Source organism: Crocodylus siamensis, chromosome 4 (genome assembly GCF_052110815.1).
Source record: "Crocodylus siamensis isolate JL-2025a chromosome 4, ASM5211081v1, whole genome shotgun sequence".
NCBI classification, from domain to species: Eukaryota; Metazoa; Chordata; order Crocodylia; family Crocodylidae; genus Crocodylus; species Crocodylus siamensis.
The window spans coordinates 27,541,562-27,554,623 of NC_143398.1; the positions used below are offsets into that span (position 1 = coordinate 27,541,562).

Here is a 13,062-nt window from a genome sequence, read left to right on the forward strand (position 1 = left end):
CCTCAGCACTCTGGGGTGGAGATCATCCGGACCAGCTGATTTAAATACGTCCAGTCCCTCCAGAAATTCCCTGACTAGATCCTCACTGACTGTTGGCCTGGGTGCACCTCCTTTATTCCTTTAAACTGCAGGTATCACAGCTGGTTTTCAACTAGGCCTAATCCTAAACAGACAGCAGATGCATTTTTCAAAACCTGTCTATGATAAGCTAGGTGCTTTAGAACTTTGTCAGTCGGACATTAATTCTACTGATAGTCACAGCAGAGTACTGACAGGAAGTGAAAAGGAAAATGCCTGAAGAACCAACAGTATAAACCTCAGTGTAAACAGTTAATTTGCTGGCTGTGTGTTTTGGAAAAGGGAAAAAACTTTCGGTTTAAATTTGATATAATCAAAGTATAGAATAGGTCCTAAAGTTACTCAGGCAATTCTAAAGAATATCTAGTGAAGTAGCATTCAGTAATATATTTTTTTTCCCTAGAGAAGGTATAAGGCCTTGTACCTGAAGACAGATGTCTAACAAATGAAAAAATTGCAGCAGTAAATTTCATAAGTCTTCTGTAACTCCTCAGTGACAGCACTACATTGCTATTAAGCTGGCATTAACAGGGTATATAAAGTTTGCATGACATGAGAATCATGTCATTTTTTCCCTTATGTTTGTCTTTAATGCCCAGCATTTGCAAGAGCGTAGGGTAGCTAGAGAAAACCATTATTTTTTCTATAGCATTGGACTGCACAACTGCTTGGAATTTCAAAAGCAAAATTCTTGGGGGTTTTTTGTTTTTGTTCTGTTTTGAAATATCATGTGTGAGGACTTGAGAATGAGGCCACACTTGTGCTCTCTCCCCCAGTCTCTCTCATGGGTCTCTGTCCACATGACAGGCTTCTACCAGCCCACCCCAGAGTGCAACTCCACAACTCCCACTGAGCCAGTCCAACATGGTATCAGGCTATAACACCCCTGGCTCCTCTGTACTGTCACAGTAACAGGACAAGCAGTGCTCCATGTCCCCGTGCAGTTCCTCAAGTGCATCACTCAAGTAACAGCAGCAAAGATAGGGGCATCCAAGGCACTCAGCCTGTGTACCAACCTGTGGAGGACCATAAAAATAGTAGCTGCTGCCATACTGCCACCTGCAGCCCAGCTGCAGTCACTATCTGGTGCACCACTACCATCAACAGTGAAGAACTGCCCAGTTATGCCTCTGGGTAACAGGGTTTCATTACTTTTACCTCTGCTGCCTTGCACTTCTACCACTTTTAGATAGGATCCGGGCATAGCAATCCCCATTTCCAACCTTGTTTACATGAAAGGTTAATTGCATTTGGTACCTGTGAGCCATTTCTCTCAGACAGTATATGACCTACAGTTGATTAAAGCATCTCCAAAACATGTTATTTATTCTCCAAAAGCTATACAGCAAGAACTGAAACAACTGGGAGTCTACGTGCACCTGATCTTACATAAACATTCACTCTTCCTTACTAGTTTAAGTTCCTCTTAGCTCAGGTAACACCATCCCTGGGCAGGGAGTCAGAATGCCCATCTGCAGTCTCCCTCTCTCTCCCTTCCCCTCTCTGAGCAACTGATGCCCATTTTTTCCATTGTAATGGAATGACTTGGGGCCAGATTCAAAGAAAGGATTTCAGAACCTAAAAGCAGGAAAGGGCAGAAGTAGTTATTAAGTCCAAACTTGCAGTCAACACCCTCCTCCTTTCACACATACAGGTGAAGGTGGGGGTTCCAACAATTCTCTCCATGTCCAGTGCAGCCATGGGGGCCCACCCCTCCTCCTATCTATTAGGTAGCAAGAGTTACTTTGGGGGGGGTAAAAGGGGTGGGGTTGGAGTATGGTGCTGACCATCACCTCCTAATGCTGAAGTTAAGTAAAGAGTGGAGTCCTGTCTCCACTGCCCCAATGGCCTGTAAACAGGACACCTTTACCTTATATATATATATATATACACATACACAGAGCCAGAGTCTAATATTGGAGGAGCCCAAATTTGCTAGTGCCTTGAGAAATTGAAAGGAGACATCCAAGAATTCTTCTGACCCTGCAGAGAATGTCCCCTGACTGTAATCAGGATCAAGAAATTAGGTGTCCACTGAGCGGGTTCCTTTGGAAAGTGTGTTCGGAGAATACCTAACATATACTGTCAAGATAAGGCCTCACAAAATGCAGTCTGTGGGTATGTTTATTTTTACAACTCAGTCACCAAAGGAAAAGTGCACGATGTACAGTTATATCATACTCTCCTATTATAGTGTAGAATAGCCTTGTAATTAAAGCAATTACTCAGGAGGATGGATACCTGGGTTCTAGGCCTTACCCAATGCAAGACGGTTCAAACCAACATCTCCTACCACCCAGGTGGGCTGAGAAGGGCCTGGAACCCTGCTAGAAAAAACTTCCCTGCCCAATGGATTTGGATGCATGGTAAGCACGACAACCAGCTCCTATTCTCCAGGCCAATTGTTTAAAATAAAAGCTGACACTACTGCACTTTGTGAAGGATCTTGCCACATTTAACTACACCAGCCCAGCCGCAGTTAAGTGCAAATGAGGCCTAAGAATTGAGATTTGTTTTTATATTTATTGCCACATTACCCCAAGTGACTTCTGCTTTTATGCAAAATTCTGTTTATTGTTATCTCATCTACCAATTCCTATCCATCTGTCATATTCCTGTTGCATCCTGTATGAAACAAGCTGTGGGCTTTCTAAGGCCACAAACATCTGTTACTTGTTTGTGTAGTGTCTACACAAAATGGGACCCTTGACTTGGCTTCCTAAGCTGCTGACATAATAGAAACATGCACAAATAAAATGTAGAAGGTGCTGACCAACACAAGATGACAGTATCTGCCCACAAAGTACAGTTCAAACGGGTTAAAGACTGGAGGGGAGGCTGGGGGGAAGCAGGAGGGGCAGATTCCTCCACTCCTTCTAGAATTCAAACACCACCTCTTGATGCCACATGCAAGAAGACATGGTTACAGGTGTGGAATGAGAGGCTGAAAGAGATACTTGACAGTGGGGAAAAAAAAAAAAGGACATTCCAGCGGCAGACAAACTATGGCAACGGTAGCAATGTCTCAACCACCTACACACCAGAGAGGGATGCTCCAAGAAACTAATCGAGTGGGGCTATACCATCAGTTCAACCACCTGTGACTGCAGCACAGCCTCCGACTATGCAACACCTGCTGCAATGCCCATTGATTGAAGGCACATGCACATTGAAATATCTCACAAAGCACAATAAATGAGAACAAGCATAATGGTCAGCCTCCATTAAGCTGTAAGTGGATCGTGTTATATAGCAGTATGAGAGGTAGCCAAAAGGGCCCACCAGCTGCCAGTTGGACAACTCTCTTATAAATGATAAAAAGACTCTACTAAGTCAAACATTTTAATGCCTCCTCAAGCAATACAAAAGTTTATAAAGGCCAATAACAAAACTGTCCCTTTGAAATTTATTTTAATGATCATTTACAGTAGAATAAGGGCACTGCTCTGAGTTACAACTTTACTCTGCTCCAGTATTACTGTTTGATGTTAAAAAATTGAAATTAGGATCATCCCCCGCTGTAAAATCTAGTGCTTTAGAAGTCAGATGAATAAGCTGAACAATTTATTTCTATACAGTGGCTTGTAAACTAAGCAAAGAGCTTAATTTAGCTGTATAATTAAAGAAAAACACGATGCAGACAACAAAACATTTGACACTTGTCAGATATAAAAGTCCTTAAATCATAAAAATCCCTTTATATTTACTGTTTTTTTGTAGCTATTATTTACTGTTTTTCCAATAAGCAGGTAACTTAAAAATAATTTTTACTGCACATGAGATCTGTCCCTTGGTTTATGGAAAATAAGCTCAGATCCACAAAGGTTTGTTCTAATAAGTGTTTTTGTGGCCACTAATTAGCACAAAGTATAAAACTTCCTACAGAAATCAGAAAGAGATAGGTATAAACAGAAAGAGAGGTCCCAACACTGTAACAAGTAGCAGGGTGGCAACCTGCAGCAAGGCAGCAGCCCTAGATTTCAGGAGGGCGGACTTCAGTGGGCTAAGGAGAATAGTCGGGGAAGCACTGAGGTCCCAGAAGGGAGCCACGTGTCCAAGGAGAGTGGTCGCTCCTTAAGGAGATGATCCTCCAAGCCCAAAGGGAGGTAATCCCAACACAGATCAAAGGCAGGAGGAGGGCACATAAGCCCATGGTCCACCAAAAGCATCTGGGAATGTCTCCTAGCAAAAAGGGAGGCATACACCCAATGGAAGGGAGGGTCCATCACCAGGGAGGACTATACTGTGGTTGCTCAGGGATGCAGGGGGGCAGTCAGGAAGACCAAGGAGGAGATGGAACTGGTACTAGCTTTCTGGATTAAGGACAACAAGAAGTCCTTTTTTAAATGCATAGGGGGTAAAAAGAAGGTTCTGGGTAACTTGGGGCCCCTGCAGGACACACTAGGAAATTTGGTCATCACACCAGATGACAAAGCCAACATATTTAACAATTTCTTTGCCTCCATTTTCCTAAGTAGGGACCGGAACAGTCACCCCCACTCTGGGTCCCCCTCAGGCCCCAGGAGAGGCACACCTAGACCAAGGGTTATTGAGGAACTACTTGGGGAACTTCTGGAGGGACTGGATATATTCAAGTCAGCTGGTCCAGACAATCTCCACCCTAGAGTACTGAGACAATTGGATGACGTCATTGCAGCACCCCTGGCACTGCTTTACGAGCATTCGTGGTGCTCTGGTGTGGTGCCAGAGGACTGGAAGAGGGCCAGTGTGGTTCCCATCTTCAAAAACGGGAAGGAGGAGGACCCAGGAAACTATAGGCCAGTTAGTCTTACCTTGATCCTGGGTAAGCTTTTTGAGAGAATTATCCTGGCACTTGTCCATGAGGGGCCAGCAGGGGACATTATGCTTGGGGCAACCAACATGGGTTCATTAGCGGCAGGTCCTGTCAGACCAACCTGGTGGCCTTCTACGACCAGATCACCAAATCCTTAGATGCAGGGGTAGCAGCGGACATAGTTTTCCCAGACTTTCGGAAGGCCTTCGACACTGTCTCTCACCCCGTTCTCATTAAGAAACTGGGAAACTGTGGTGTTGACACCCACACAGTCAAATGGGTCGCCAACTGGCTGGAGGGCCGCACCCAGAGAGTGGTGTTGGATGGGGCATTTTCGACCTGGAGGGATGTGGGCAGTGGGGTCCCCCAGGGCTCGGTCCTCGGGCCCGCACTGTTCAACGTCTTCATCAGTGACTTGGACGAGGGTGTAAAAAGCACCCTGTTCAAATTTGCTGATGACACTTAAGATGTGGGGGGATGTGGGCACACTAGAAGGGAGGAATAGGCTGCAATCAGACCTAGACAGGTTACAGGGGTGGGTGGATGAGAATAGGATGGGATTGAACACCGACAAGTGCAAATGGGTTGGAAGTGAGGGGCAGAGGGCTGGGGGACGGGAGGGTGGTTAAACTGGGAGTGTGGGGCACCGGCAGGGTTCTGGGTCGGGAGTGAGGGGCACTGGCAGAGCTGGGGGCCTGCAAGTCGGGAGTGAGGGGCACCGACAATTTTGCGTTTTGCAGATTGCACAATGATGAATGTCACTTGTGGGTAATGGAGGGCCACATGTTGATGTTGCTGTTAAGGTTTTCCTGTTGATGTTGATTTCTGTCTTTAAAATTAGGACTGTTGAGCTGCTATAACTTGTAGTGTGTAACAAGTATTTTGGGGCCAAAATGCTTGTGTGTTTTCTACTTAAACTACTTACTGGGTTGGAACTGGCCATCAGTGTTTACAAATGGGTCCTGGTACAGAAAAGGTTGAGAATCACTGCTTTATAGAGTACAGTTGTCCCCTATTTTATAGTGTCCAAGAGTGAGATGCAGGTGTTTCTTGTGTGAATATGTGCATCTTGATATATATTGAGACAGAGATTCTGCTTAGTTTATGTGTTCAATTCAAGGTACAAGGTTGTTTGCTGATAGTTCAAATTGTTAGTTTACAATCTAGGAGGGTATTTTACTGCAGCTAATACAATCAAGATAGTTAATTGCGTGAAAAAGGAGTTGGCTGTATTGAGATGGTGATTTTGGCACTTGTGTGAAGTCGGATAGGAATCTTCTGACTTGAGCTAAGCTTAAGTGATGGTTTCATACAATGAAACATCTAGTTTTAGTTTTTACGTAAGCTGTCTTTTGCTTCATTTCTTGTTATTTTTTAATAGTTCATAATACTTGAATCAAATTCCTATTAAAATGCTGAAGGACATTAATTGTTTAAGTGCGTGTGTGAGGTAGGCTACGAGACTGGGAGATGTCTTACTTTTTGAGACATGTTAAATAAAACCTTGTTTTGTGGCTGAAAAATTTTATGTTCTCTTTGCTTCCACACTGAAAAGCAGAAAAATCAAAAGCTACATAAACTTCCCAAACGTGGTAATGATTATTGAATATTCTCTGAACAAAAAGATGCATAGAATTTTTTTTCTTGTGAATAGATATCACTCTGGAAAGCTATGCAAATTTGAACTCTGATGGAGGTTTGACGATTGTTGCTTATACTGTATTCAGGACGCATCTGAGATGTTTATTTTTGGAAGTATTAAATTGGATCATTTATAGTTTAAATCAGCAGTGCAGTTTGGTATGGTTTGTAAGAGTGTTTCAAAGATAATAAAACAGAAGTATCACTCTATTTGCAAATATACTATTTGTTGTAAGGGGGTCAGGGAGTGGATGGGGGCTGGGGCTGGTGGGGGTCCCCCCATGGTTCCCTTACCCCATCTCCAGCTCCTCCCACCCCCTTTACTAGCACAGAGCCTGGGTCCAGCTCCCTGTGGCTGGCACACTGCCTGCCCTGCATGGGCAGGCGGCTCGCTTCAGCACCAAGGTGAGAGTCAGCCATAAAGACACTGGCTGGCTACCAGAGCTTCTCTGTGGAGGACCAGAGCCTCCAGTTGCCTCAGGGCATGTTCCTGGACTGTGTCCTGCCCTGCTTTTTTTGCCCAAGGTATTTTTTGACCCCTGGATATCCAGGGGTCTAATTTTGCCCCTGTGCTGCAAATTTGCAGGGCAGGGAACATTTTTTTTGTTCCCACATGTACCTCTTGTAGCATCTCAAAGGGCTTTGGGATGCTGCAAAAGGCATGTGCGCACTCGTCTGGACGTGCTTAAAGTCTTCAGAGCTGGATCAGTCCAGACCTCGATGAACTGCCCTCCCAAACAGTATTAATGGCTTCTCCTGTGGGTTGGTTCTTTGTCAGTTGAGTTGCACAAACACAACTTAGAGAAAGTTCTTGTAATCAGGTGTCAAAGTAAATATAACTTCTTACTCCTATGTACGTTTCGAATCATATTCTACTTAGGAAAGGTGTGTTGCTTTTCAGCTCTTCAGAGCCAATATGGCTTTGAGAGTGTGAGCAGGATTCTATTCTGGCTTGTGTATTAGCTGCAGAATTTGTCCTGAAACTTGGCTTTTTTTCTAAAATTGCACATTTCTTTTCCCGTATCCTTCCCTCATCTTACTGAAGAGAGAAACTCAGTTCTTTAAAACATAAGGTCAACATTTATAAATTTTCAGCTGAATAGTTTATCAACCTGAGGATGTTGGCTTTACTGACGTGGACTTATATGTCCTTTTAGTGAGCTGCAAATTAAGAATTCCATCTTCTAAACGTTTTCAGGGGGCAGGACCTTCTGTTTTGCAAAAATAGATGTGGCAGAGATGGGAAACATGATAACTTTGTCTATAATTTCCTTTAATTCGGGTTGGGCAAAATATGGCCTGCAGGTTGGATCTGGCCTGTGGCAGGTCTTTTTCCAGCCTGCGGCAGGTCCCTCGGTCCTACCTGGCCCAGGCACTGTCCAGCCATGGCATGTCCTACCACCTCCTGGGCACGCAGCTGGGCTGGGGTGGCTCTGCAGCTGGACTACCTTTCTAGGCAGTTCTTGTCCCCCTCCCCACCAGCTGCTGCAGAGCCTGGGTGGGCAAGCCCAAAGCAGTCACGGAGGTGGGGCTGTGTAGTGTAGGTCCCCGGTGGTACCATGGGGTTGGGGCCAGTGGCGGCAGCCAGAAGGAGCTGCTGCTGCCTAGACTGTCTAGAAAGGCAGTCTAGCTGTGGAGCTGCCTCAGCCCCACTGCATGCCCAGGGGGTGGCAGAATGTGCCACGAGTGGCTGGTGTAGAACAGACGTGGGGCAGGCCAGGTTGGGGCTGTACCCAGGTTCTGGCTGATCCACTTCAGTCAGGGGGAATCCAGAGCAGGCAGGGGTGGGGCTGGGGCTGCACACTGTTGGCAGTGGTGGGGAGGTGCCCCAGGGCTCACAGTCTCTGGGCTCTTGTGGGAAGCATTTCCTCTAAGTTGTGTGGTGTGCACACCTGTGCAGGTGCGCTCATGCCGCACTGCCAGGCGTGGCTGCACATGCCACACATCTTAGGGGGAACACTGTTTGCAAGATGGGGGCGGGTGCTGACCCTCTCGGGGGTGGGTGTGGGGGCTCCCATGTACACCCCACCATACCCACAAACCCTTGTCCGCACACAATCACACACCCCACAAACACTGCACCCACCTATACCCTCCTTCACATCCTCCACAAATGCCACACCCCTCCCCACATGCACCCCTAAACACACACACCCATGCCTCTGAGGGGAGCCCTGTTCACTGCTCTATGCACACACCCACTTCCATAGATACCCCCAGCCACCTGCTCCCCACAGCCCCCCCACATCTCCACAGACGTGACCCAAAGTACCCACACATCCCCCCGCACACCATATGTACCCACACAACCCCCCCACAAACCTCATACCCATTCACACCCCTCACCATATACAAGAGTAAGACTTCATTTCGAGCTATTATGTAATCACCTCTATATATGCACAAGTCAGAACAAAAATATTTTTAAAATTAAAATCTATTATTGTCATTGTTTGTTTGATTTTTAGTATATAATTTGTTTTTTTCCAGTTCCAAGATGGCAAACCCCCTTTGCAAAAGGAGAGCTTCTGGGGGCAAGGGGAGGGATTTCTGATGGCAAAAGTCAGCGGATAGGGGGGCGGACATTTGGTCCCAAGATGGTGACCAGGGGGGCAGGGCACCTGTCAAGGGGTGGGGGTACCCTTTTGGTCCTTGGCAGCTCACCAAAATATGTCAAGTGGTCCTCCATTCAAAATAATTGCCTGCCCCTGCTCTGATATCACATCAGTGTGGTTCCATTGACTTTAGTAAATTTTAGACCCGATTTACTCTAGTAAATACAAATCCTTGGGTATGCTCCTAATCTTAGAGGATCCTCTGGGTTGCTCAGCTAAGCATTTAGGTTTGGGAATACTGCTGTAGTGTGTGTGTGTGTGTGTGTGTGTGTTTGAGACCTATTCTTTGCCAAGCAATTTTTTTTTAAGGAGCCTGGTATGTTTTAGAGCGTCATTATTCTGTAGAAATGGTAATTTATTTCTTTTGGGTCTTCTGTTGATGGTAACTAGACTGCTGAGAAGTGACATGTACCATAAGGGCAGGTATATGTAAAACCATGCTATAATCGTAGAGCTGAAATTCAAAGCTGGGTATTCCTAAAGAATACTACAACTTTTTTATGCTACGGTTAGACTTCAGCAGGATGAATATCTTTAGATGCTGACAGAAATATCACAGAGCTGTTTATGTAAAGCATACACTCACCTATTTGACTACTTAAGCAGCATGATATGTTTTAAGAAGTTGTCTAATGGGAACCTGAGTGCTTGTAGTTTATATTGTTAATAAAAGAGAATTTTATAAATTTGGATAAAAGAGATTTTTGTTTGTTTGCAGGTACATGCTGGGCCTCTCAGCAGTTCCCGCAATTATACAATTTCTTGGCTTCTTGTTTCTTCCTGAAAGCCCCCGCTGGCTCATTCAGAAAGGCCAGACTCAGAAAGCACGAAGAATTCTTTCTCAGATGCGTGGTAACCAGGCAATTGATGAAGAATACGACAGTATCAAGAACAACATTGAAGAAGAAGAAAAAGAAGTTGGAGCAGGTAGAGTGGCTGTGTATTGTTCTTCTCTCTCTTTCTCAGTAAGGAGAAAAAATAATTGGAAATCCTGAGATTTGTCCTCTGTAGTAATTTAATTTAATTTCTTTCCTTCAGTAATCTTGGCAGTATTAAACATCGATAAGTTGATCATTTACATCTTCATTCTGTACAATTTTAAGCTTCCATTCTGCTGTCTTCACTTGGGAAGTGAGACAAATTTTAAATTGGATTCTAAATTATATCCCTTTCATTTTTTTGATTTTAATATAATCATGTAAAAATGTATGTCTAAACAAGAAATAAGGAAGGCATTATAGGTCATTAATATCTTTTTAAAACAGAATTGAGATGCAGATTTTTGCTCCAACATATTGCAGATATCAGGGTTTGGCAGTCTGTGGGCCAGATATGGCCTATGAGAGATCACATCAAGCCTGTTCCAGAGGGGGCACTTTCTCCCCCCACTTTGCTATGCATTTGTCAACTATATATGCTCCTGATCCCCTGTACAGCATCCAGCAGCAGCCATGTCAGTCTTCTCTGTTCTATGCCAAGGGCTGTTCTATACTGCAGTCCCCTCCTGCAGCTTGTGCTAACCCATGCCACTGGATTTGGGGCTACTGATTTGCCATTGGTGATGGAATTCAACGGCAACTGGTAGCAGTGGTAAGCTGAGGCTGCAGTAGGGCGGCATCAGAGCAGCTCTCAGCAAAGAGCAGGGAAGGGCTGGGGTGATGTAGAGGGGATTGGATGCCTGGTGCAGCAGCTGTGTCACAAGTGATGGCCTTCCATTGTTAAAGGTTGCCAGCTTCTGGCCAGTAGGGTTAAATAAATCAGTAATAGATGAACATTAATAGGCTAAATAAAATGTTAGTAAAGAAGGGTGTAAATGGGATGAAGGAAACCAAGCAGGGTAGAGAGAGAAACTGGAGAAGGCTGAAGGATGAGTCCCTCAGTTGTCTGACATTATCTTGAGTCTGTGTCCTGGCTAAGCCATCTTGGTAAACTGTCATTGGCAGAATTTACTCAAATAGAAATAACACCTTAACAAACAGTCTCTTGAGGTCCTTTCATTTTACCTTAAGGTGTGATATGTTTGATTCAGATCCTTTACAAGTCTTTTATGTCTTTAGCCCCTGGTCCTGCAAATACTTTTGTGCATCTTTGACCTTACGTGTGAGAGTAGCCCCCTTGACTACTGCAGGGTTTTCTATGTCATCTTTTGTACAAAAACTACAATAGTTAAGTAGGAAAGCAAGAAATACAAAATCACCCTTGAAACTCAATGGGAATATCTACACATGCAATTAATGCAACACAATAAACTGTGGAGCAGTTGGAGTACATTGCTCCTGGGCACAGCATCTACACGTACACCCAGGGAAGCAACACTTTGAGCTGGGGTGGAACAACCCCTGGGTTGGCAGTAGGTTTCGAGGTTCAGCTCTGGCCTCCAGGTGGCGGCATCTGGTAGTGTTGGGGCTGGCTGGGGCACAAGAGCGCTGAAACTGTGGAGCTATATGGCTGATGCACCAAGCCTGTTTCCCTGACGATACTGTCTTATGGAGTAGTTAATTAATTTACTGCACTCTAATACCAGCACTTGTGTAGATGATGACACCTTACTGTGGAGCTAATTAGCTGACTCCTCAGTAAAGTGCACATGTAGATGCATTCAGTGTTTCTAAAAAATGAATAGAAGGACTTTTCTGATCACTGAGAGCTGGTGGGAATGATTGCATATCTTTAAATTTTCACTCTGATGCAAGATAATCAAATTCCTTCTGTCAAAGCCAATTGACTAGTTTGAAAATACATTGGTGACATCTTCATTTTGAGGAGGATTTCCAAAATATCTAAATTAAGGCTGGGCTGGATTAAATATTTAGGAAGTTTTGGAAAATTTCTGGTTCCTCAGAGGCAAATGTGATGCCTTTTGAAGAAATATGACTGAAAAACAAACAAACAAAGGAAAGAGACACTCCCCGCCCTCCTCCCCCAATGCTTCAATGTAGCCTGGATTGCAGAGGCCTTGTATTTGAGTCTTTGGTCCACACCAGGCACTCAAATATAGGTACCCCATACCCATGGCTTCTATGAGGGTACACTATTTTGTAAAGTCAATTCAGTTAGAAACTTGGTTTTAGCTTGTACCAAAAAGGGTTTCAAATTAATTGGGTCAGGAATTCTTTTCTACTAACAACCTGAGTACTAGTACCTCAAGAGAATGCCTTTTATCCCTAAGAGATTTTGCTTTGTCTCTCAGTGTAGGGTTTTATTCCTGTTGGATGTTGGCTGTGAGTATTGGCATGACTACTGGTATGGACATCTGCTGAAATTTGGGTTTAATTGATCAGGAATCCAGGGCTTTGCTGAGATGTCTGATCTTGGGGATCAGAAAACTACATAAAACCCACTTGGTTACAGCTGACTCAAGCTGTTAGGTAAATCTCTTATCTGTAACTAAGGAATAAGATGAGCTTGAGTCTCTGAATTAGAGGTAACAAGGGACTTGTACAAAAGTTCCTGCAGGAAAACCTAAGAATAGGCAAGTTACAGTAGGCAGCTCAACCTGAAATTCCTGTTGATCACATGTAACAAATGCTGAGAACGGTTTGAGTAGTGGTATATTCTTGGTTTTTATGCTTTGTAGGGAGTGAGGTAGGAGCATGTCCTGTATATAGGTGAACTGTTTTTTCCTTCTTAGTATTGCAAGAAATTGAGTTCAGTAGCACCTTGTTTCCTCACAAGAACAGGAACCTTTTTCATCTGGTCACCCATCTTCCTAACAGGACTTTGGTTTGCTTTGACTGGAAGTCAAAGAATGCTGTTTGGATAACCCACAATTCTAGGCTAATAAGATATGAAGGCACCTAGTGTTCTCAAAATGCTTAAGGAGTCTAGTAAGCAACATAGCATGAGTCTGTGAAGCTAAAAAATGACTTCTATGAGTGTTCAGCCATGGATACTGAAGATGTCATCTAGGTACCACGTTTAAAATGGTAAGCA

General features: G+C 44.3%; 1 protein-coding gene across 1 annotated transcript in view; it reads left to right on the top strand.

Annotated features, from left to right (window-relative positions):
• Nucleotides 1-13,062, top strand: part of SLC2A13 (solute carrier family 2 member 13) — a 323,937-nt gene that overhangs the window by 76,131 nt on the left and 234,744 nt on the right. Inside the window, exon 3 of the mRNA XM_090042052.1 lies at nucleotides 9,848-10,056. Within this exon, the coding sequence (XP_089898178.1) occupies nucleotides 9,848-10,056 (209 nt within the window). The remainder of the gene's footprint in view (nucleotides 1-9,847; nucleotides 10,057-13,062) is intronic.